General features: G+C 43.9%; 1 protein-coding gene and 1 long non-coding RNA gene across 4 annotated transcripts; one reads left to right on the top strand and one right to left on the bottom strand.

Annotated features, from left to right (window-relative positions):
• Positions 1 to 7,374: 7,374 nt before the first annotated feature.
• Positions 7,375 to 12,600, bottom strand: LOC138067497 (uncharacterized). Of its 3 annotated transcripts, none has more exons than XR_011141576.1 (4): positions 12,202 to 12,600; positions 11,843 to 11,952; positions 11,447 to 11,660; positions 7,517 to 10,201 (listed from the first exon to the last, which is right to left on the bottom strand). It is a non-coding gene; the product is annotated as an uncharacterized lncRNA (long non-coding RNA). The 3 variants fall into 3 exon arrangements; XR_011141577.1 differs by having other exon boundaries at positions 11,843 to 11,947; XR_011141575.1 differs by having other exon boundaries at positions 7,375 to 10,201; positions 11,843 to 12,600.
• Positions 12,601 to 13,001: 401 nt separating this feature from the next.
• CFL2 (cofilin 2) lies at positions 13,002 to 18,099 on the top strand. Its single transcript, XM_068946434.1, has 4 exons — positions 13,002 to 13,176; positions 14,550 to 14,857; positions 14,952 to 15,028; positions 15,122 to 18,099. The coding sequence occupies exons 1-4, from the start codon at positions 13,174 to 13,176 to the stop codon at positions 15,232 to 15,234; spliced, it is 501 nt and encodes a 166-aa protein (XP_068802535.1). The 5' UTR covers positions 13,002 to 13,173; the 3' UTR covers positions 15,235 to 18,099.
• The last annotated feature ends 5,078 nt before the right edge of the window (positions 18,100 to 23,177 follow it).

Below are 23,177 nucleotides of genomic sequence, written 5' to 3'. Positions count from 1 at the left end.
CAGTTCCTTTGGGGGAACTGAACTCCAACCCGAAATACTGTCTCTTCCAGGAAGGCCCAGCATTTCCTCAAAACCAACTTGCTCTGCTCCTGGCCACCACAGAAGTCAAATCTTAGTGGCTGCTATTACTGGAAGCTTCCCTTCCTAAACGAGCAGGAGTAGGTCAGGAGGAGAAGGCCCATTAACGGAGTCTTATCTTCAGATCCTAAACGTAACTCTCTTGTATGCTGTTGCAGTCAAACTGATGCTGTTTCTGCTTAGGTGTCAGCTGGCAGCACTGATGTACCAAAGCTGTGGTGCCAGGTCCCTTCTTCTTTATTAGAAATGAGTGATCTTTTGGAGTGGTGTATCCAGCATCAGATTCACCTATTCACAACTGAACTCCTGGAAACTTTTAATAATGTTGGAAAATTTGAGCTGCTTTGATCTGACAGACAATGCGACAGACCTGAGACAGCATTCTTCAAGGCCAGCTTCTAGAGCAGAAGACTGTCTTGCCTTTGATGCTGACAAGAAATACTGGTTTTCTGTTTTAAGGCAATCCGGGATCAAATGCATTCCTGTTTTCCCTGATGCAGGCCCTTGTTCCAGTCTTGATCTGCCTAATGATCTTAAGGAAAAGCAAGTTGGGGTGAAGCTGAGATGAAATCAACTTTGGCACAAGGCTGGCTTGCTTGGTGTGGGTTCCACCCAGCCGGCCATGGATTCTGGATCTGCTCTTGTGAAGGATTTGGGCTGGAATCACCACACCCTGCACCCAGTGCTGAATAGTTCTTATGTGGAGGGTGAAAAAAAACGCTCTAAGTATCCTAGGAGAGAACACCTGGACTTTAGTACTAATAGCTGAGCAAGATGATCGTAGCATAATCTTAGCAAAGATGGGCACCAGAAGCCAGTGAGATCCAGCCAGAAACCAGTCTGAACCTCTGTGCATAAGCTATAGGGAGGTAGAGGTCACTGGACCCTGGAGAGCCCAACTTGATGTGGTAACCAACTGCAATGCGCCCAGCAACCAATGATCTGTAGAACTGTGATAGTCCAGAAGTGGGGATTCTTCTATGGACATGGGCAGTGAGGAGATCTTTTGGGACACCAGAAGTCCCCAAACTCTCGGCCGACATAACGTTGCTACTGGACCAGTCATGTAGTGTCTTAGAATTTAGGAGAGCGTGCGTTTGTTTTATGGGTTGTGAACTACTGATGTAGCCATTGAGCTAACCCTTTTCCTTTAATTTGGTGCTTCCTCAAACAGCCCTCTATTAAAAAAAAAAAAAGTCTTTGCTTTTAGGTGTTCGATTGTGTATGCCTAGTGTGAACGCATGTGTACAACAATTTCTCTTGGAGAATCTCTGGTTACAGATAAGGAATTTTCCCATTTTGGGGCACTCAGGTTTGAAGATGTTCAGATTAAGTCAAGGGCAAAAGGTGAAATGACTTGTGCTGCAAATCAGGTAGAAATTATAAAGATGGGTAAGTCAAGCCATCATCATAGTCTCCTGTCTATTCCCAAAGATGGATGCTGAAGTAGCATCAACTTTAGAACATGTCTGTGTATTTGTGCACCACAGAATCTGGAAATGTACTTATTTTTAGATTGCATGGATGTTAAGTTTTGTCATTTTAACTGCTTTAGGCCATCTTTCCTTACAATAGGGTTATCGTTCATGAACATGCTACTTTCAGGTCTTTGAAAATTAGGTCTCCAGTACCTGGAAAACTGTGGAAAAACTGATTTACCCAAGTCACGCTGGGAACAAAGCCCACCTTCCTCTTGCCTTCTGCCTGCTCTTGGCAGCATCCAGTATTCTGAACTATAGCGGCAGTGTAGGGCTGTGTCTGCGTTTAAACTTTTTTTTTTTTTTAATTATTATTTAAGTAATCAAACAGAGTTGATTTGCTATTTGTGAAACACTTCAGACTTAGCCAGGCACCTGCTGACTGATACTCGGAGCTGCGTTCTGCCAGAGAGATACTTTTGCTGACCAATGCTTTCTAATCTGGAGTGTGTTAAAAATGCTAAGCATCAACATGAAGCACACCTGAAATGTTTTCAGTGGCGGAAGTCCACAGGCCAACTTTGCATTTGCTTCCCTACCTTAATGTATGGTTTACCTGGGTTTATAATGCTGCTTTTGTGGCAAATCGCAATCTCTGTAATCCCTGAAACTAATTTTCTAGTTTTGCTTAGCTGCAACTTCATCTTTTAAAAATGTTTAGGTATGAAAGCAGGAGAAAAAGGTTTCCTGGGACTCCAAATACAAGAGGATATTGGCTGTTGCCTTGAGGCTCTGAGTGAGCAAGCGTTGTGGGGGCAGAAGGGGGTTGGACATGTGCCATGTGCAAGACAGTCCCTTGCTCTTGACCAGAAGGGGGAGAATGGGACAAGCACAAACGCTCTGCTTTCTGCCTCGCTGTTGCTCAGAGAATATATCCAGCTGTTCAGGTCACTCGCTTTTGATGATAGAAATGTTTAATTGGGCCAAGTTTCCTACAACCATGTTACATTACAGCATACTCTCCGAAGCACTGGCTACTGCCCACAAAAGATCAGCTTTCATTTATTCTTCTCTACGGTGATTTGAGTTTCCTTTCTCAGATTTGTTTCAAAGAACCATGAAAGAAAGGGTCTTCATACTAGTAACTTGGTGACGCTGCTCTAGCATCATGTCGACTGCATAGTAGCCACAGTATATGATTTTGGTACTCTGGTGCTATGTACAACCTGATTTTAATAGTGCCATATGGAGGAACTGAAAATCATGTGTTTGCAGTATAACTTCCCCTGTGATTTGTAACAAAGTTATCTTGTAGAAGATATTCATGCTCTGATAGGGTAACATACAGTCAAACATGAGAGTTTTATTGATTTGCTAGTCTTAGTTTACTGTTTTATTTATGCTTTATATAACGTTTTTATTTATGCTTTATATAACTATTCCCTAGATTAACAGTCCCGTAAGAATACATATATGTATATATACATATATCAATGTACTTTTCAGTTTTTTTTTTTTTTTCCTCTAGCTATCTTCCAAGTCAAATTAGTTGGGAGAGGCAAGGAGTTTAAAGAGCCAGTGGTACTGTGGCTTGGCTCCTACGAATCATTTGAAAGGTCAGACGTGTGATTCAGGATGCCGAAACATTTGAGTTTTGGGTCACAGTTGTGAATTTGATTCTGGCCAGCGTGTGGATTTGCCTGTGGGATCAGGACTTTATAGTTGCCTTTCATGAACGTTCCTGCGCAGATCCCGCCATCAGAGTCACATGCTGGGCTTTGCAGTCCTGGCACCACTCGAGAGGGCTGCTGTCACCAGAGGACACTTTCACAGTGACCTACAGGTCTAGAGATCCAGCAACAGTTATAAATATTCCTGTGCCCAAGTCATCCTAAAGCCCATTTTCATAGCCCAACAAATGATCTCAACTCATGTATTTAGCATGTTAAGCTTAGTTAATGTTTTATTTTTAGATTGCTATCTGAAAAATAAAAGCTTTGTGGTTTTAAAATACAAGATCAACTATTTTTAAGCAACATACTTCATGAGGGACTTTACTTTCCTACAGAGAGCTGCTGTGTAAGGAGCTTGCAACACTTGGGATAGATGCATGAGTAGGTTTAGTTTGGGCATCTTTTGTTTCTGTGGCATGAAGGAAGTGAAGAAGGCACCTCAGGGTGGGCTGACAAAGACCTTTCTGCTAGGTCTTTCATGTACAAGATCTTAGCATTACCTGATCTAAAACCTTTGGAATTGTTTCCCATAGATATCTCACGTCCTACCACCACTAGGGAAGGAAGGTGAAGCCTCAGTGGTGCTCTCTAGTCGCTCCAATTTAAGCACTTTGTAGAATTGTTCTCAAAACCTCCTCAAACCTCCAGCAAGCAAAGGTGATCTCCACTGTACTGCATCTTTGCCCTTTCCTTGCATACTTGGGGTGCCTGGATTACGCACGGAGCTGCTTGGTGAAAGGGGTACTACTGAGCAGCGCAGAATCCCTTTAGTTTTGCACTGCAGCGTAGCAAGGGCTATATCAGAGCCCCCTCTCTTGTATTTGATAGCTCAGTGTCTCAGTGGCTGGAGAGAGACAAACAGAGCATTGCAATGGACATCGTCCTTGTGTTCAACCTTGATCAAAACAGCAGAATTTCCTTATGTTTAGATGCAATACTTCACACTAGGTCTGTCTGCAGCAATTTTAACAGTATTAAAAATTAGAACCAGAAGTATCTATTCTCCTTTCTGTCTGGCCTTTGAGACCTCCAATTTAAACAGGTCCTGTGAATTAATCTCCCCTTTTTTTGGCACTTTTGTGAGGGTTTTCTTATCTCCCAGACAGGATTTGATCTTTTCCTGGTGATTATATTTCGTATTGCAAAGATGTCTCCTTAAATCAGACCTGCAACGTGATACAAGGGCTGTTGCTCATGATTAGAAACAGTCCATTTTCCAAGGTTCTTCTTTCAACTGGATGACATAACCACAGTAGGATGGGGAAGTTCAGGGCACTGAGAGGTGAAATGTCGTCTTGGTGACCATATAACAGGTTACTAGCAGAATCAGGCCAAGGCCTGCAAGACTCTGGACTAGCATCTGAAGTCTGTGTGCAATACTGCTTTGGACTTGTCCAGCCACATGGAAATAAGGATTTTTGCTGCACAAGGAACCCTTGTGGTCTTTGGAGTCCACTTTTTTGGGAGTCTTCTGTAAAGAAGAGTACAATAAAGGAGAATCAGTGCCAGCCAACCCAAACATTTTGAAGGTTTGCACGTATCTATCCAGAAGGGAAAGAGATTCCTTAAATCATTACCACCTTTTCCTGGAGATGCACCAGTTTAAATTGCTCAATCTGCTGAGCTGTCTGATGACATCCCAGCTTTTGGCAGTATTCCCCCTAGAAGCAAGCTGAAGCAGTCCGAGAAATTACCACTTCCGAGTGTCCTACTCCTCCACTGAGAGTCACTGCCTCTTCACTCAAAGTATTCAGAAACCTAAAAAGATGGAACCACTGTTAGGAAAGTTGTTGATACACTTTTTATTTTGGTGGCATTTGTCCTTACTACTTTCTTTTGTATAAGTTCATTATATTTGTATATTGAATTTCACATAATACTAGTGAGCAAAGAACCAATTGTTGAGCCATAATATTGAGGGGAGTAAGAAAATAGAGCACATTTCTCTTTTTATATCCAGTCAGATTTTACAAAGAAACAGAAGAAATACTGCTCCTATGCTGTGGCAAATCTACTGAAACCCTCATGTAAGGGGGAGCAGAATTTGACCAGCTAAACTTGGAGAGAGAAACTGGCAGCACAAGGACTATCACCGTATTTGTGTAAGATAGGAGAAAAAGCAAAAAAAGTGCTGAATGCTGACGAGGAATGTGCTTAGCAAAAGGACATTACAGCAATAAGAGACGCATAGCTCTAGCGAGGCATATGACAGTGGTCTGCTGAACGTTCACTGTACAATAGACAACTTACTTCCAATGGCAAAGGCAAGGAACTTTTGCCATAAACTTGTAGAGGTTAGTGAAGGGTGAAATTGCTATTGAAGAAATACCTCCTGGGACCATCACATTGATTAACATCCCTGCTATCCTTAGCCATCTCAGTTTCATTGCTCCACTAGAAATTCCTGACAGAAACCACCAAAACTATTAACGGCATCTCCTCTATGTTACTCATATGTGTCCTTGAATAGTGACAGGAAGGAGCGTGAGGCTGTTGGATTCTTCTGCAACTGTGAGTGGAGTCTGTGGGCTGGGGGAAGGGAGATTAAATAAGGCATCCCAGGCATAACTTCCCATCCTTTGCATTTCTTTGTGCAGCAGCACATCCCTGGTGCAGACATAAATAGAGAGAATAACGTATTTCAAGTTAAAAGCAGTGTTCTCTAGCTGAAAACAAGCTGGCAGTAACAGAAAACGCTTCAGTTTTTCCTCCTACTGTTTTTCATAGTTGGCATGCTTTCCGTTTGGGAGATTTTTACACTTTTTAGGTGACTGTGCCATTAGCTCACTTTATAGGAAAAAGTTATGTGTATGAAGCAAGAACACAAAATGAATGGATTATCCAGAAGAGGTTTTCCAAGTGACCAACACCTCTAACAAGTTATACCTTTGCTTTTTGGCTGCTTGAAGAGAAATTCTGGACTTTTATTTAATAAGAATGATTAAATAATAAAATCTATATTTCATTTAACGTTACGGTCTATTCTTCCAAAGCAGTCTGGCAACTTTTCCCCAGATCCACTTACCAAGTGTATAGGTCAGATCTATATGCTAGTTTTCTAAAGGTCACTTTGGCTCCCTTCTTGCCATTTCACTGTAATAAGCATTATTCTGTGAAGCACAGCAACTACTCTGCCTCCCAGAAACAATCCTGCTTTTTACATTTCCTTTCCTTAGACAGGGTTTAGCATATTGCATCCAGGTCTTTTATATAGCCAGGGTTCTGCTTCACTGTATGTAGAGATGTATGTGTCTCTCCGACACATCCGCAGTTGGGAGTTAACAGCCAGCGCCAAACTCCTTTGACCTGGTGTTGTTCGAGGACGCTCATTGAGGAGGAAAGTTTGACTTTGCTATTTGCTCGAAAGAGAGGTTCCAAGAAAACAGTTGTTCTGAACGACCTACATTTTCTTCCTTTGGGGAAGGATGGTCTGGGGCTTAAAGCACGGAAGGGGTTCGAAGCCTTCTCCGCCCTGCGCCAAGGCTTGCTGCAGGCTTCCTGTGTGACCTCAGGCAGGTCGTTGAGTGGGAAAAGTAACACCCGCTGGACACGCCACTTGGTTACATCATTTTAATAGAGAGCTGTGAGACCTTGGAATAAAAATGCTATCAATAGAAGTGAAAAAATACTGTCTTTACCATGAACATGAAAGTGGTATGAAGAGAAAAGCTGTTAAGTGTCTAGATTGAATAACTGATACACACGGATGGTGTCTGATCTTGTAAATCCTTCCTCACCTGAGGTTATACTGTAAACTTATCTCAGCTGTGAACAAGAGGCAGCAGGAAAAGAGAGCCTTGGAAAGAAATTGCTCCTAGGGAAAAAATATTTTGCAGGGGACACGGAAATTTATGAAGGCTATCGGGTAAATAGTAGTTACTTTCTCAACAGTGTTACAAATGTGCAAAGCTTTGTGAATATAGATCATGTGCTAATTACTTAAAAGTCATTTTTTTAAAATCTTCTTTTTTCATTAATACGGCTGGGCAAAGTTTCCTTGTATTTTAGACTTCAGAAGGATTTTTTTGTTTCTGTTTGCCTATTTTTCTGCCATTCGTTTCTAAGCTAAGGAATTTTTATTTCCTTTTTTTTATGATGTCTAAATGCCATTGCTAAAATGATGTCATTAAAAAACATACCATTCTAATTAAATGCAACTCTTATTTTCCATTGACCAACGACAGGCACGTGGGCGAGCAGCATTATGATTCATTGGCACGCGTGATTTTTTAGCAAGACATTAAGAGTCACCGAGAGGGAAATGGGGAATTCCAGCCTGCCCTGACAAGCGAGCCAGCCGCTGGCTCCGGCAGCGTCTCTCCAGCAGCAGCGCTGGGTTGTGCTGTCGCCTCTCCTGCTCGTTCCTACCTCCCTGACGCTTCCTTGGGCTGTTCTGGCACGGCTGTTTGCGTGGCCGTAAGACGAACTTGATTAGGGAACGGAGATGGATGAAGAACTCGCTGAGAAAAACAAGTATTCTTCTGCAGCCGCATTCAGAGAAGCAGCTCCGCTGGCCAGGAAAGGGCGGCTCAAACTAACTTACGTATCACAGCCATCAAACCGAAATTGCAGCTTGAGTAAAACCCTGTGATACATAGCCTCTACCGTGACTCACAGGGGGATCTTGTCCCTCCTCTTGCCTACGCATCTGCGACCCCGTCCCGTGCTGCGGCGCGGGTCGGCAGGGCGCAGGGCCGGCTGAGCGGGTGCAGACGTTTGGGAAGCGCCGGGGGGAGGCAGCGCCTGTGCTGCAGGGAGCAGCGGGGCCAGCCCAGCGGCCGCGGGCCCCGCAGGCATCCTCGGGGCGACGCTTCAGCGAAGCAGCAGCACGGGCAGAGCGGGAGCTGGTGTGCGGGGGACGGAGCCGGCGTGCCGAGGATGAAGCCTGCTCTGCGGCGCGGCTGAGGAATGTCCTGGCAGGGCCTGGCGCCCATAGGGTGACGCAACGGGCCGGCTTGCCTCACCGCTCTGCACGGGAGCGGCGGCGGAGGCCAGGAGGTAGGGCCTGAGTCCTCCGAGAGCTGCTGCCAGCCCTGCTGCGCCCCCTCATCCCACCCCAACACGAGCCTGCAAGAAGCCGACTGGTGGCTCAGAGCCAAAAAGGGCTTTTGGGGTTGGGACCACACCAACTCCTTCGGCAGCCCCTGTCCCTCCTTGCAGGGCCGAGCCCAAGCGTGACCCAGGTTTGGGAGCTTTCTCCCCTCCCCCCAGCACCTTGCTCCACCCCAAACTGGAGCGGTTTTCTGGATTTTCGTTTGTTCCTCCAGCTGGATCAGGTCCCGAGCTCAGTTCACATGAACGTGTGTACTGGCAGGGGTAGGAACAAGTGGCAGAGGGAGGTGGATGAGGCGGCTTACACCAGCGTAAGTGCCTTGCCAAGGAATGTGGAGCCCGAGCTTCCCTTAGAGGGAAAGTCATTCTCCTCCCAAGTTGCACAGTCTGACAGGATGGCTTGCTGGGGTCCTGTGCTCCACGCCAGCCCCCAGACTCTGCCCCTTGCTGCAGGCTCGTAAGGACGAGTGCCCACAGGAGACTCTGGAAATCGTGCTCACTTGCAGGAAGAGATCTTCCTGCACCCTAGAATCTACCAGTTATAGTCAAATAAATCTACAGTATGATCTAACTTTTAAAAAGAAATGTACCTGCAATGAAAGAAAAGATATAAAAAAACTCAGTGTTTGCCTTTTGCCAGGGTTTTCCATAATACTCTTTCATATAACATGAATTTAGATTTTATTCTGCATTCTTGGTACTCCCACTGAAAAAACACAACTGTTGGAGGGAAACTGGATATTTTCCAGAGGTACTTTGCAGAGCAAAGGAAAAATAAGAAGAGCAGTGAGCAACATAACTAGTAAAATGTAGTTACCTACGGCTTTCTCTCTCTTGACTGATTGACTTTGTAACTGAATGGTATTAAGCCTTCCTGTTATTTCAACATACATTTATACACGGTCCTCTGCTCTCCCTTTATAGCCCTCTTCCTGAAGGTACACTGGCTACTCCATAAGGGGCCTGCTGTCTCATAGCAGAAACCAACACGATCACAAATTACTAGGTTGAACTTGTGGACATAACACCCCACTTTCTTGCATCTCAAATGAATTATTTTATGAAACTTAATTACTTAATTAAGGATCTTAATTACTTTTGAGACCTCTATCCTTCTGCCAGATATGACTGAAATAAGCTGACAAGTTTAAAAGTTACTGGGGCAAGGACTTGCCCAAGCGAGGCAAGGGATGCCCAAAGAAGCCAAGTATAGGCCTTGCTTCCACAGGAATTTTGGCTAAAATGGTAATGCTGAGTTTAGTCTAGTTGACAAAGAAGCAAAGTGGATGTTCAGAACAAAAAAGCAAAGGGCTATGATTTAAGAGAGCATGTGTACATGAGGCAATTGACTTCATTATCATCACTTTACGCTAATGAGCATCCAGGAGTTGAATCCAAATGAGCAGTGCCTTTTGCTTTCCAGTGAGTCATTGCTTCCATCCACAGAGGGTGAGGGGAGACTTGGAGGGGTTCCTTCGAGGCATGTGCTCAGCATCGGATATCATTCACAAAGCTTTTTTGTGCGGCTGCTGGGCTCTCTGAATCATAGGGCTATTTCGGTGGCTCCTGGTGGGATGCAGGGCTTGTGGCACTGGGGTAGGGAAACTTGATGCTTCCCGAGTGCTGCGAGATGCCAAGGTGGGGAACCAGACGAGCAGCAGCTTTGTCTGTGTGCTCCAGCAATAACTTCTGCCTTGTCATTATTGCTCTAAGCTGGATATTGGCCATTTCTGTGGCCTGCAAGGTCACCACAAGGGTCTATCACAGGTTCCTTCCCTGGAAGCCGCAGTCATAGGGAGTCCACCCTTCAGTTTCTTTGAAAACGAGAAGCCTTATTCTGTTTACCTGTGACCTTCTGGTTTTCATCCCTTAGAAATGGTTTCCACTTCTGATAAACTGTCACGTATTTCTCAGAGCTTTCTAGAAAGACAAAAAAATTCCTTTATTCCTTGTTTCTTCCGTACTCTGACAGCTGCCAGATACTGGGCAGTGATTTGCACCAGCATCCCTGAGTGTCTGGAGGCCTCAGGTATATACCTTGTGAGGTGAACAGAATAACAAGCACTTATGATTCATTAGTGAGTTTCTGTGGTAGTAAGGGGGAGGGGGGGAGGGTGAGTCAGGCACAATTTTGAGTTGTCATCCCTGGAGCATTTATCCAGTCTTGCAACTCTGGAGCTCCTACCTCCTTTTCCACTTTTTGCTTTACGTGCCTTGGAACTGTGGTATAGAGGACCTGCATAGGTGACTGAGAGTACCCTGCAAGGGCATGAGATCAGGGCACTCCACGGTGTCGTGTGAGCGCTAGAAGCCTGCTGAGGCCAGGACAGTGATTGTTTGCACTGGCGTTGGAGGATGTACTGCACATATGCATGGCTACACCTATTTACAAAGGTTAATCCAACAGGTATGGATTGCTGCTGCTTCCCACAATGGCCTCCTGACGTTGTGTACGGTTGCAAGGACACAGACCTCCATTTGGGACACCAGGAGAAGGCACGTTTCCCACATAACATTATAGTTCTATTAGAATAGTTTCCATACCTCAACTTGCTCCTCCTGTCTTCCATGGACACGCTCAAAGCTTGCAGTGTCATGAATGCTGTTTTGCAATATGTTCAATCACAGTGAAAACAAGGGTCTGAAATAGCTTAAGTTCGCGTAAGTCTGCAAAGCTGCAGAAGAGGAATATATGCCCAGAAACGTGCTGTCAAGACATTCTTAGTGGACCTACCTTGGTTTAAGCCAATCATAAAACTGTCCAGAGAGCTAACAGAGTTGGTACTTTGTGATATTTCCTATCTGGAATTTGTCTGTTAGTGCAATGTACTTTTTCATCTGTTCTGTTTAAAAATAGTTCATTTCCTTATTGAGCCAAAAAAAAAAAAAAAAAAAAGGAATTTGTGCTGATAGAGAGACACCTTCCTAAGCCTAAGATTAATTCTCATAATAAATTTTCACTAATCATAATTACTTGTTTGCTCAAAAAGTGCGTATTGTATTTGAAAATTGAATTATGTAGCAGATCACTCTCTTTAAATATGAGTATGTAATAAAAGCATTCGTTTCTGGATCTGCCTGGATCTGACATGGCTGGCATGTGAACAGGCAATAGGAATAAGTCAGTGGTCATCAGCTGCAAAAAGTTGATTCACACAGACTTACCATTTTGAGCTCAGTGGTGGTGGTGATTCTTGAATGGGTAGATGGAAAGGAGCTGGGGTGGTAATATAGGTTACTGACAAGTTGGTGATTTCAAGGCTGATGGGCCAAAGTTGATGAATGCCGTCTCCGTTCTGAACACAGAGAGAGCAGGATGTAACTCAAAAAGGAGACCTGGAAACACAGCGGCTCATAGCTGGTCAACATGGTGGCTTACCTTAAAGGAGAAAGGGAAAAAAAGTCCTATGTATCTCACCTTATGCCGTATGAATGTATACATATATACACGGACACACTGACAAGTGCTAGCTTACTAGTGTCCAGCAAGGTAATTTAGTAAGGAAGGTGTTCTGGGGAGGGCTGGCTGGTGGGCCAGAGCGGGGGCTGTATCTCATATACCTTCCTGGTGGAGATTCTGCATGTTCAGGAGTTCTTGGCTTTCAGGCATGTTTTTGTTCAGGGAGCGGAGAGCCACACAAAACTGGGAATCCTCTTCTCCTCTTGCTGTGCTGGAGAGAAAACGGGCCACATTCGGCATCCTGCGCCAAAACCCTTGTCCAACTCACAGCATGGGCAAATGAATGAAGTGCTCTCAGTGGGGTTATTCTTTCTTCTTCATTTTCTTGTAAGTCATCTTTGTGGCTTTTAAGAGCACTCCTTATGTCACGACCTGCCCAGCCATCCCATCAGCCGTTCTTTCAAAAATATGTCTGTGGCGTCCGAGAAAGACACCGTCTCCGTGCCAGCCCTTCCCGTACCTTTGCTTGCAGAGGCTGAAGACAGCCAAGAGAGCAGCACAACTCTGGGTCAAAGAGGGACGAAACCCTCCCTGCGCTGACCTGTGAAGCGTGCCCCGACGTACAGACAGAGCTTGACCGGGGCCCAGCTCCGAATGGGGAGAGGATGCCAAATTTCTGTCTTTAGGGCAGCAGAGAGCACCTTGGTAAAGAGAGCAGCCGCTCAGCGCGCTGCAGGGGAGCCGCGCTATTTCAGTGGGCCTCCGGAGGGAGCCGCACAAACCAGCTTTGAGCTGGCGTTACTACTGAGTGCTGAAAACAGGGGGCTGCCCTGCCAGCTACATTACGCCGGGGGACTCCATCAAGCCGCCGCAGACCTCTCCGCGGCCGCGTAATTACCGCGGCAAACGACCCACCGAGGCGGGCTCGGGGTCGGCAAGGCGGGAGGCCCAGGAGAGGCGGCCGAGGGGCGGCTGCCTCCCGCCTCAAACCGCCCTCGCCCGCCGGCGCCTGCGGCCGGGCCGGGCCGGGCGCTGCCGCGGGGCCTGCGGAGCGGCCTCGCAGGGTGGCGCCGACGGCGGCGCCCCGCGGGAGCTGCCCCGACCGCAGCAGGGCCCGGGCGGCGACAGCGCCTTATAGAGCAGGGCGGGCGGCGGCCCCGGCGCCCCCACCAGGCTGGGGGGGAGGATGGGGGGGGCGGCCGAGCCAGCTCCCGCCGCCCGCAGGCCCTGCCCCGCCGAGGGCGGGCCCGGCCCGGCGCGGCCGCCCCGGCGCGGCCCGTCCCACCGTGGCGGGCGGGGCGGGCTGGGCCGGACCGGGCCGGGCCGGGCCGGGCCCGGCAGCACGTGGTGGCGGCAGCGCCCATGTGACCGGCCCTCCCCAGCCGCCGCGGCTCATCCCCCGCCCGGCCGAGTCCCCGCCCGCCTCGCCCCCAGCGCAGCGCAGCGCAGCGCTCTCCTGCGTGCAGCCGCCGCCGCCCAGGCACCCGGCACCATGGTAAGGGCGGCGGGGGGCGGCCGGGGCTCGGGAGCGGGGGGGCAGCGCGGGCCGGCCGGGCGGGGGCCGAGCAGGCCCGGCGGCGCCCGGCGCGGCACGCTCGGGCCCTGAGGCCTCTGGCGGCCATTTTAGTCTAATTTTAGCCGGGTCCGGGGGGAAGGGGCGGTGGGGAGCGGCCCCGGGGCGGCAGCCGGCCGCGGGGCTCCGGGCCGGGCCGCGGCAGCGGGGGTCCGGCGCGGCGCGGCGCGGCGGGGCCGGGCGGGGGCTGCGGGCGGGGAGGCCGCGGCGGCCCCGCGCCCCGAGGAGAGCTGCCGCCGGCGCCGGCGCTGCGGCGCACCGGGGGCGGCCGGGGCGGGCGGGCGGGCGGCGCCGCATTGTCCCCGCCGCGGTGCTGGGGCGGCCGGCGTGAGGGCAGGAAACGGCGTCCCGCAACGCGCCTTTCTTAGAGGCCGGTGGAGCGGCCGTGAACAAAGGCTGCGGAGGGGGCAGGCAGGCTGCCGCGGGGACAAAGCAGTCGCTCCCCAGCGCCCTGTGCACCTGCCTTTGCCGCGACCCGGCGTGCTCCGGCCGCCGCTGCCTCGGTGTGCGACTGCTGGGCTGAAAACAAGGACGCTGCGGGTTTATTTTTGCTAGTTCGCAAGCAATGTGTTTAACTAACCTTTTTTTTTTTTTTTTTTTTTTTTTGCTGCGAGTCTGCCCAGTCGGTATTTTGTCTCCTTGCTGGTGTCGGGTTGGGTCTCTGAATGGTTTGCTAGCGTTACGGAGAGCTGAATGAGCTGTACTCTTCACACTCCGTGAAGAAAGAGCGGTCAAATAATAATAGCGCAGCAGTATAAAGTAAAACTGAGGAGTTCTTGAAGCATAGCGTTGAGGCTGACACAATGCAGAAAACATTGCTGCTGCTAGTAGGGTCTTACATCACTCAACAAAATGAGAGTCATGACAGTGCTGGATGCGAACCGCTGCTGTAGCGTTTGTTCCATCAAAAAAAAAAAAAAAAGGCCAACAAAGTCGCTCTCCTGTGTTCGGTTCCCTCCCTCCTGCTCCCTCTGCCCAGATAAGTCAAATTCATGATAAGGTAATGGAAAACTGCTTGAGTAGTACAATTGTATGCCTAGTTGTATGAAACTGCTATCCAAAATCAAAGTCGAAGATGCTGAGATCTGAAATAAAGGAGGGATAAACTTTGTGCTCTCTTGTACCTTTGGCAACAACCCTACACGGGTTACTAAATTCGTTAGGTGTTTAGGTTGAGTATAATATTTTTATTCTTACTGAGGCAGATAGGCTTCTTTATCTAGCACTGCAGGCTGCCTTGTCTAGTGAGTGTTAGTTTTTGCTGTTTAAATTATGCCTTTGATCTCATTTTACAGGCTTCTGGAGTAACAGTGAATGATGAAGTCATAAAGGTTTTTAATGACATGAAAGTAAGGAAATCTTCAACCCCAGAAGAGATTAAAAAGAGAAAGAAAGCAGTTCTCTTCTGCTTAAGTGATGACAAAAAACAAATAATTGTAGAGGAGGCAAAGCAGATATTGGTTGGTGACATTGGAGATACAGTGGAGGACCCCTATACAGCCTTTGTGAAGTTACTACCTTTGAATGATTGCCGATACGCTTTGTATGATGCCACATATGAGACAAAGGAGTCTAAGAAAGAAGACCTGGTATTTATATTCTGGTGTGTAAAAGCAAAGCTTTCTGTCAAAACTGAATATTCCTGACTCTTCCTTAAAACTGGATGATTGAATAACTGTTTTCTTTTTTCTTTAAAGGGCTCCTGAAAGTGCACCTTTAAAAAGCAAGATGATCTACGCAAGCTCTAAAGATGCCATTAAAAAGAAATTTACAGGTATGGACCTGAAAAAAAAAATCACTCACTAGATGTAGTGCCTTCTAGACGCTAAAGTTCTCACAAATGTATTTTTGTCCATCTGTCTTTCAGGTATTAAACATGAGTGGCAAGTAAATGGTTTGGATGATATTAAGGACCGTTCAACACTTGGAGAGAAATTGGGAGGCAACGTGGTAGTTTCACTTGAAGGAAAACCATTATAAAAAGACAGACAAGTGCCATCTGGATCTAAGGAGCTTCCATTTCTGCAGCTCGTTCAATTGGAATAGTATTAGTCTCCCTTTCCCCTTGCCCTCCTCGGAAAAAATAAGTCCTTTCCCTACGCCCCTGAAGGAGATGTCATTGTTAAGCAGTCTACCAGTGATTGCCATTAGACTGTTTAATCCTGGTAGTTTTATGTAGGATCCGAGGAATGCTTTCACGTCATACTCTTAGCCAAAACTGACGTTGCATGCATTCCTTGCAACATGTACAATGAATGTGATAGTTAATGTGAATAGTCTAGCAGACAGCAAAGGGTAAGCTAATCGAATGCCTTGAAAGTATTGTCCACTGGTCGGATGGTAGACTCTATACAGTATTACTTACAGTTGCACTTGATTGCAGTTCCATGAGGCTCTTGTGCATTCATACACCTCACCTGCCTTGACAAGCCTATTTTTTGTGACATGGCAGCACACAACACTATGCATTTAAAGCACTTTTTTGTAATATGTTTGATTCCCCCCCCCCCCCCAAAGGAATGCCAATTAAGTTGCTGTAACTGTGTCATCAAATTATTGTGGTACCTCGGTTTCATTCCTGTTACATGCATATCTTTATAAATGAAGTAGCTGTTACGATGCCTTTTGTTTTCCATTGAATGTACACTACTGAACAGGAGTAGAAGTTATCTGTTTACCATGTGAGTCTTGAAACACTAAAGTCCTGTAAAACATCAGTCATGATGGCAATTTCTGTATTAAAAAGAGCCTTAAATGGAACATTGTTTTTTGAGATCAAAAACTGGCCACGCTGCAATAAAACTTGTGGCTTATTACAGAACGTTGCCTTGTTTTCATTGGAAAATACACTTTTTAAGTATGTTTAATTTAAGCATATTTCAAATAACTTAACTTCTGTGGAAAGTATTGTAAAGATAAACAATCATTAATCTCATCTTAAATAATGCACGTTTTTCATTCCTAGTCACAATTTAGGTACTGCTTTACAATACTTTATGTGACTCTATTCTGATCATTGGATACAGGACCTATTCCTAGTTTACCATTTGACTAAAGAAGCTACCACTACTAGAGACCATTAGTTCCATGAATCATGAAACACTTGTGTCAGAAGCTTAAAAATACAAAGTAATTAACCATGCAGTGTGTTTCGTACCTGAATGTTCTTAAAGTTCTACATGCCAGAGTAAAACCCTTAATGCGCTCTTACAGCTGTCTGTCTTTTGATGAGTTGATGTATAATGACAGTCATATGATATGCAGAATATGAATCAGTAAATACTTTTTGTTTCTTAAATGTTACAGTTAACACTGACTTGGTACAAGAAATATCCTAAATGAATTGTTCTACTTGTTAACTTTTATGTAAATAGAACTGGAAAGTGTTTGCCACTACTGAGGCTTGCATTGGGGACATGTTTTGGCTGAGAGCCAAATAATGCTCTCCTTATAGAGAATTTGATCTGCTCTCTGTGAGCAATCCTCCGTTAGCCAGAGCTATTTATGGCAAACACATGCTTTTGTATCTTGTCATCGTTATCCACAAATGGCAAAACTGGACATGATTCTACTGGTATGCATAAAGGAACTCTGTGAGGTAGCCAATCGCAGCTGAAATGTGCATGCTGCCAAAAGGAATGCTTTTTATCATTACCTTATTTTAAAAAGCTGGTAGAGTTGAACTGTGGAGCTTTTAAATATTGGCCCTTTATTTTCAGTCCAAAACCCTTTTTCCACAAGGAAGCAGATAGCCATCAAATTTTTTTTTTTTTTTTTTTTTGTAATGGTGTGTTTAGACTCTCTTGTCTTGTAGAACTTTAAGACTTTATTTCAGGCTTCTAGCTCTCCCTATGACTTACACACCTCGTCATGTTAGCTGTTCTCTGTAGGCTAAGCTTTACTAGAATTTAACTAAAAAGGCATGATGACCACTGACTTACTAAATGTATTAATGAGTCTTGGTTTTGTTCTACAAAACTCTCCTTTCAGGTGTCTTTCATTAAGGTTGAGAAGTAACTGATGGTATGCATGTTGTCTATAAAAATAATAATAATTCTTTTTATTCCTCAAAATAGTCTCTTTTATTTCTGACTATTCACGTGTGCAAAGCCCCGTTTAATGTACAGATCTCCTTTGTGCTTAATGTTTGACTTGAGTTCAATGCAGTATAATGGAATAATCTTTTAACTGATTTTCACAAGATCTACATGGTTTCTTTAGAAAAAGCCGAAACTGAAAATGTTACGTTTTAATAAACCATTTAAATCTCATTTTAGACAGTCAACTCTTTTTAAGCAGTACTGTGTTTAAATTTAATGTTTGTCTCTGCTGCATACAGTCTGGAAAAATGTCTGTGGCTTCTAAGTTGAATATTAGGAGGTTACTTTTTTTCTTAAGCTAGCTTAGATGTATATTCACTCAGTCCAAGTAGATACAAAATCGAAGCACAAATTGTATTTATGTAAGAGTCTGAATGCCTACTAAAACAAATTTTGGATCAGAAAGGATCAGCCTGCCTTTAGTTCTTGAAGCGACTGGCTGATGTGAGGTCCAATTCACATGGCTTGCTTTAAAAAAAAAAATTAAAAAGTGCTACAAAACTGTTACTGTTTGAATTATAAAACAAATGAGAGACAGCTGGCATCTGTTCCAAAATGGTTTGTCAGCTGCTGTTTTCTGTCATTATGCAAAATGGTGAGGGCCTCATTGTGATCTAGAAGTGGAGGAAAATCCTCTCAAGTTGAATATCTTCTGTGTATCTCCGTGTAGATGTGACATTTGGGTATTTTGGCTTCAGTTACTTTATTGATAAAGAAATGTTAAATAAAATTTTTCATGAGAGTAGCTTGTGCAGAAATGGCATTTTTCTTCTAAAAATATTGCAAAACCAGCACTTTGCTTTGACTCAGTAAATTCTGAAAAAGATACAGACATACGGGCTTAATTTCTCTGAAAGGGGAAAATAGCCCAAGATCAGGGGGAGTTAGTGAGGTTTATGCTTGTGGCAATTTTGGACATGCAAACCTTAATATTATAAGGGTATCAGGGTAAGAATCACTCCTAGTCAGATCATTAAACCGATTTTGAGTGTGTTGGGTTAAAACCCATAGAGTTAGTTTCTTGAAATGGAAGAGTCTCTTTCTGCTATAAAACTCACTCAGAGCAAGTAGTGGAATACTATAGGAATGGAATTGCCACAGTTTGATAATAAGCTATACTCTCTTACGCCAATTCCAGCAGAAACCAAATTTTCATGTCTCCCTTTTTATAGACTTCTATAAGTTCCCCTTAGTTTATGGTGGAGAGTTAGTGACTGTAGAGTGAAAACATAGCACTAAAGATGGATGAATCATTAATGTAGCACCTGCCTTTAAGTACTGAATTTCTTTAAAAATATTTCTTATTTTGAAAACCTAGTGTAAATAAAGTTAATTTAAATGTCTTCAGCTATTGAGTTCGTCTGTGTGCTAGGTAGCACCTACACTACTCAGTTTGCTGTTGTCTTTGGCGAGGGAGCAGCCCAAACAGCGTAAAAGGACAGATTGTGGAGAAAATGCACAGAGTGCACGCGTTTTTGCAGTGGATTTCATCTACGGTCCATTCAATTCAATACCCAGCTGTGGCAGAAGCCAGCATCAGCTCTTTCCGAGATAGGTGTAAGAGAGATTTTAGTGAGTAGATGCTGGATAACTTTTTCCTGTTTTAGGTCTCAGCTCATGTCTTCAGAAAATTAGGTGGTTGTTAAGAAGGCAGCAAAACACGTGCCTACACTGAACCATTGCCTTTAATGTTCTAAAGAGAGTGAGTAGATGAAATGTGAAGAAGGCGACTCTGTGAAGTACACAAAGAATAAGCAAAAGACCATCCTTTTGGTGTAAGCAGTACCTCTTCTGTTTATGTAAAATTTCTTAGATCTATGAATAGGTTAAATGGAAGAGAGTTAATGTTGAAAACAAAGGTACCAAAACTAGTCAAGAAACAGCTTCACTGGATTCTCTAGATGCCTTCCATAGAAAAATGGATAATCTACAGTGTGTTTACACGACACAAGCTTTCCGCTTGGTTGTGTAAGGGATGTATATAAGAATATGCACAACAAATGAGTGAAAGATCTCTTTATGAAATTACGTTTTCTCCAAATCATTGCTTAGTTATTGCTTAGTTCATAATTTTTCTGTTCTTACTATATTTGTATCAAGTGCTTGATACTGTATTGAGTTTGGGCCTTTCTGCGCCCTCCCCTATGCTGTGAAATCTAAAATAGGTCCCCTATTTAATATAGTAATGTTACTGCTTATCCAAGTTATCTACTAAATAACATCTGAAGAAGAAAAAAGCTGCTGAAGGCTAGAAAATTCAAAGGGATAAAATTATTTACAGTGTTTATTTCGTGTCAAGATGGGATTCTGTTTTTATATTGCAAAGCTTACATTAAAAATGTGTGTGCTAGATGGAGGTACTAACACTAATTTTGGCATTGCCTTTTTACTATCTCATTGTTGGTTAGTATTTCTGTTGCCAGCTTTATTTCATAGATACTTAAAGGGAATTCTAATGCTTGGAGAAGAAACTCTTGAAGGTGCTGCTGTTTATTTTAGAAAGCTTCTAAATGTCAATTCAGATGATGAGGAAAAAATATTCAAATTTCAGTTTCCGTGTTTGCTTTTTTTTTTTTCTTGTGTCAACAGGCTTAGGAATGTGTATGTAGCTGTAATCATGTCTCTGCTCTTCCACCTCTTATTTTTAAAAACAGCTGTGTCACTGCAAATCCCTACCATCTGCCCACCATGGTCTGTAAAGCTCTACGGACAATCTCCGCTTGTACATTTTAGTATCTATTTTCCCCTCTCTTTTTTGTGATTGTACAAATTCGATATAGGGAAACTAAATGCTTTAATATTATGCTGCTCAGAAGCTTTTCTGTTATGCAGAAAGTTAAAAGCATCAGTGAATCTCTGCTGAACACAGCTGCAGGGTGGGTATACATTGCCTTGAAAAAGAGAGGCGATTTGGGGAACCGGTTTAGAGAGCCTTATTTGTGTCTGCTTCCTCTTAGTGGCAGCACTGCTTTCATGTATGACCTTCTATCGAGGCTAATGTGGGAGCTAAGCTTTTCTTCCATTTTAGCTGTTTCAACAGAAAATTGAATGTGCATGTAGCAAACATGATGCAGGGAAGCAGAGGAAGGTTTAGAACGAGCGGTTTTTCCCTATATGTCTAAGGGGAAAAAAATGGGTTACAGCAGAGGATATTTTTTTGCCTTGTAATTTCAGCATGAGTTTTCAACAGTACAGACTGGGCTTATACTATTATTTTGCTTTGCCTGAACATACCGATTCCACAGCCCGAACTGTCTCAACTTAGCGCTTTCAGGCAATGAAATGTGAATGTATTTGTCTGTATCGAACTGAAATTTGTTTTACTCTTACAAACATGAAGCCATGCTCTGCTAAGGTTTTCGGTTTAGGATGTCACAGAGGTGGGGTACCTAAGCTGCATTTAAATGATCCTTTAAAATGTTTATTTTTAGATTAAACCAAATATGATGATTAACTTAACTACCTTGGGAGTTAGGATGAACTGGTATAGTTCTTAATTAGAAGATTGCAAGTGACAAATATAATTTATGGTCATGTTTTAGAGTTGTTATTCCTGTTATTTAAGTATGACTTAAACTTGCAACACTTCCCTGGCCGCAGAATTCTTTGCCTGCATAAAGGAAGCAGTAGCATAATTTTAGTTCTTCGTTGGCTTTGCTGCTGCAGAATCTGTCATCTGAAAGTTTTTGACCGTTTGCACTTGTGGGTTCCCTTGGTAATGCTGCATTATTTCTCTACATCGATACTTCAAAATCAGTTCCCAGAACTCCCTTCCCAAATAACCAGAGTTGCTAAAAGATATTTATTCTGTGTGACTAAAGTAGCTAGGCATCTTGTGGAGCATCTGTAGGAAGCAAATGCATGGGATTAGCCTACACGGCCACTGAGCGTGTTTGTTGCTGCATGTAAAAACTATGTTGTCTCTAAGTGTTTGTTTATTCTGATGAGAATGTCAGTCCTTTCAGGTGGGTATGGAACAACCCCTCTCTGGAAACGTGTGGAAACTGAATGGAAGATCCTAATTTTTCTAAGATAAAGACTTCTTCACAAGCTGACGAATGCCTTGATCGCTGGTAAGGTGAGACAGTTATCAGGGTCACAGTGATAACCACTTCTCTTTTACCTATTCGGATAAAACCACCTGGCTTTGATTCCATGCAGTTTTACAGATCTACTTGGACAGGTGCAATGGCTGGAAGTATCTTCAGGACAAGCTATATTTAGATATATAACCTTTCGATAAAATTCTGGTACTTGCTTTGGTCTCATTATTATTTTAATTCAGAGGGTCACTTCAACTCCATTACAACTGTAACTGCCTTGAGTTCAGCGTTGCCAATATAACGCTCAGAACACAGCATAAAAAAGATTTAAAAGCCATCATTGTCAAATTTAGTAATAATTTAAAATCATTTTAATTCTATAGCCTGATCTCAATTTTGCAAGGAGGATGACCTTCGTAAAGTCAAGCAGTCTTCCAGTGGGTTCCTGACTAAACAGCCACCACAGATCTTGATGACAGGGTTGAGAAAGTGTCTGAGCATTCACATCAGAGCAGTTTGTTTTGCTTTTTTACACAGCTGGACAAATTTCCTGTCCTGGGACATACTGAAGTTATCTATGGTATCTATGTCTAAATCATTTCACCTCTCTTTTCATGCTGAATAGAATGGACAGATGGCAATTGCAGCTTTTTCTTACAGTAATATAGCTATCCATTTAGGTTACTAATTTCAGCCTTTCGTGATTACCAGAAGGAAGGAAAGAATTACTTTTCATAGCTTTATGCAGTATAAGGCCAAAATATAGCACCGGATTTAACTGCGGTCATCATAATTGTTTTTAACTATTGTGGCTGTTCTAGCAGATACATAATGTTATCTTGTCAGGCTTGAAATACGCATGGAGCTTGATAGACTCCAGGAGAAAGCTGAGAACATGAGTAGCTGACAATTAGTTTTGTCCCTGGGACATCTTTGTAATATCAGGAGGCTATGTCTACTCTGGACTTTTTTTTCAGGAATCTTGCATTGCTGCACTACCCTGGTTCAGAGGTCAGAGCGCTTGGTAGCTCAGTACATCTTCAAGAACACTAGGACTTCTGCTGCTGCTGCTGCAGCTTGTGGTACAAGTACAAAGGTGGGATATTTCCAATAACAGTTTTGTACGCACCAGATGCAAGGAGCACATGGTGCTCTGTTTATGCATGTATTATGCCTTTTCACTCAGCAGTCTTCCTGTGCATGATGTAATAATGACACCATAAAAATAAATTTAACACCAGTAGTAATTCAGGATCTCACTTTAATTCAACAGCTATTTTCTTTAGCTATTTTCAAAGACTGACTAATTATACCTGGGAAATGGAAGAACATACTTTCAGGCTTGTGTGTTAAATAGTATTTGGATAAATATTTAAGGAACCTGGAATTTCCAGCTTTTACCCCTTTTCAGTTTAGGAATGGTAATAATAACCAGTCTTTTTGCTGTAATGGCAAACCATGGGGCGATGAGAATAGTTATTTCCTTTGTATCAGCATCTTAAGTTGTGTGCAAATACAGATCCCTCAAATTTTTCACAAAATAGCTTTCGGATCACATTCAGTGGTGATTCAGTGGACAAGAACACAGGACTTTTGTAAGTCACGTTTACTAGTATTAATATGAACAAGCACATGTTTTTCAGCTACGAGATGAAAACTTTTAATTACTGAAAGGCATATTTCGGGGGGAAAAAAACTCGTGACTTTAAAGCTTACAGTTTTTTTTCTACTAACAATTTCTGTATGCTAGAAGTGGCCCAATAAGATCTGCTCTTTTTGA

This window comes from Struthio camelus, chromosome 5, assembly GCF_040807025.1.
Source record: "Struthio camelus isolate bStrCam1 chromosome 5, bStrCam1.hap1, whole genome shotgun sequence".
NCBI lineage: Eukaryota > Metazoa > Chordata > Aves > Struthioniformes > Struthionidae > Struthio > Struthio camelus.
This window is presented reverse-complemented; position numbering and strand designations above follow the sequence as displayed.

Coding starts and splice junctions, on each gene's coding strand:
- CFL2 (XM_068946434.1), top strand. Junction 14,858..14,951: donor GACCTGGTATTTATATTCTG/GTGTGTAAAAGC, acceptor TTTTCTTTAAAG/GGCTCCTGAAAGTGCACCTT. Junction 15,029..15,121: donor CATTAAAAAGAAATTTACAG/GTATGGACCTGA, acceptor TCTGTCTTTCAG/GTATTAAACATGAGTGGCAA.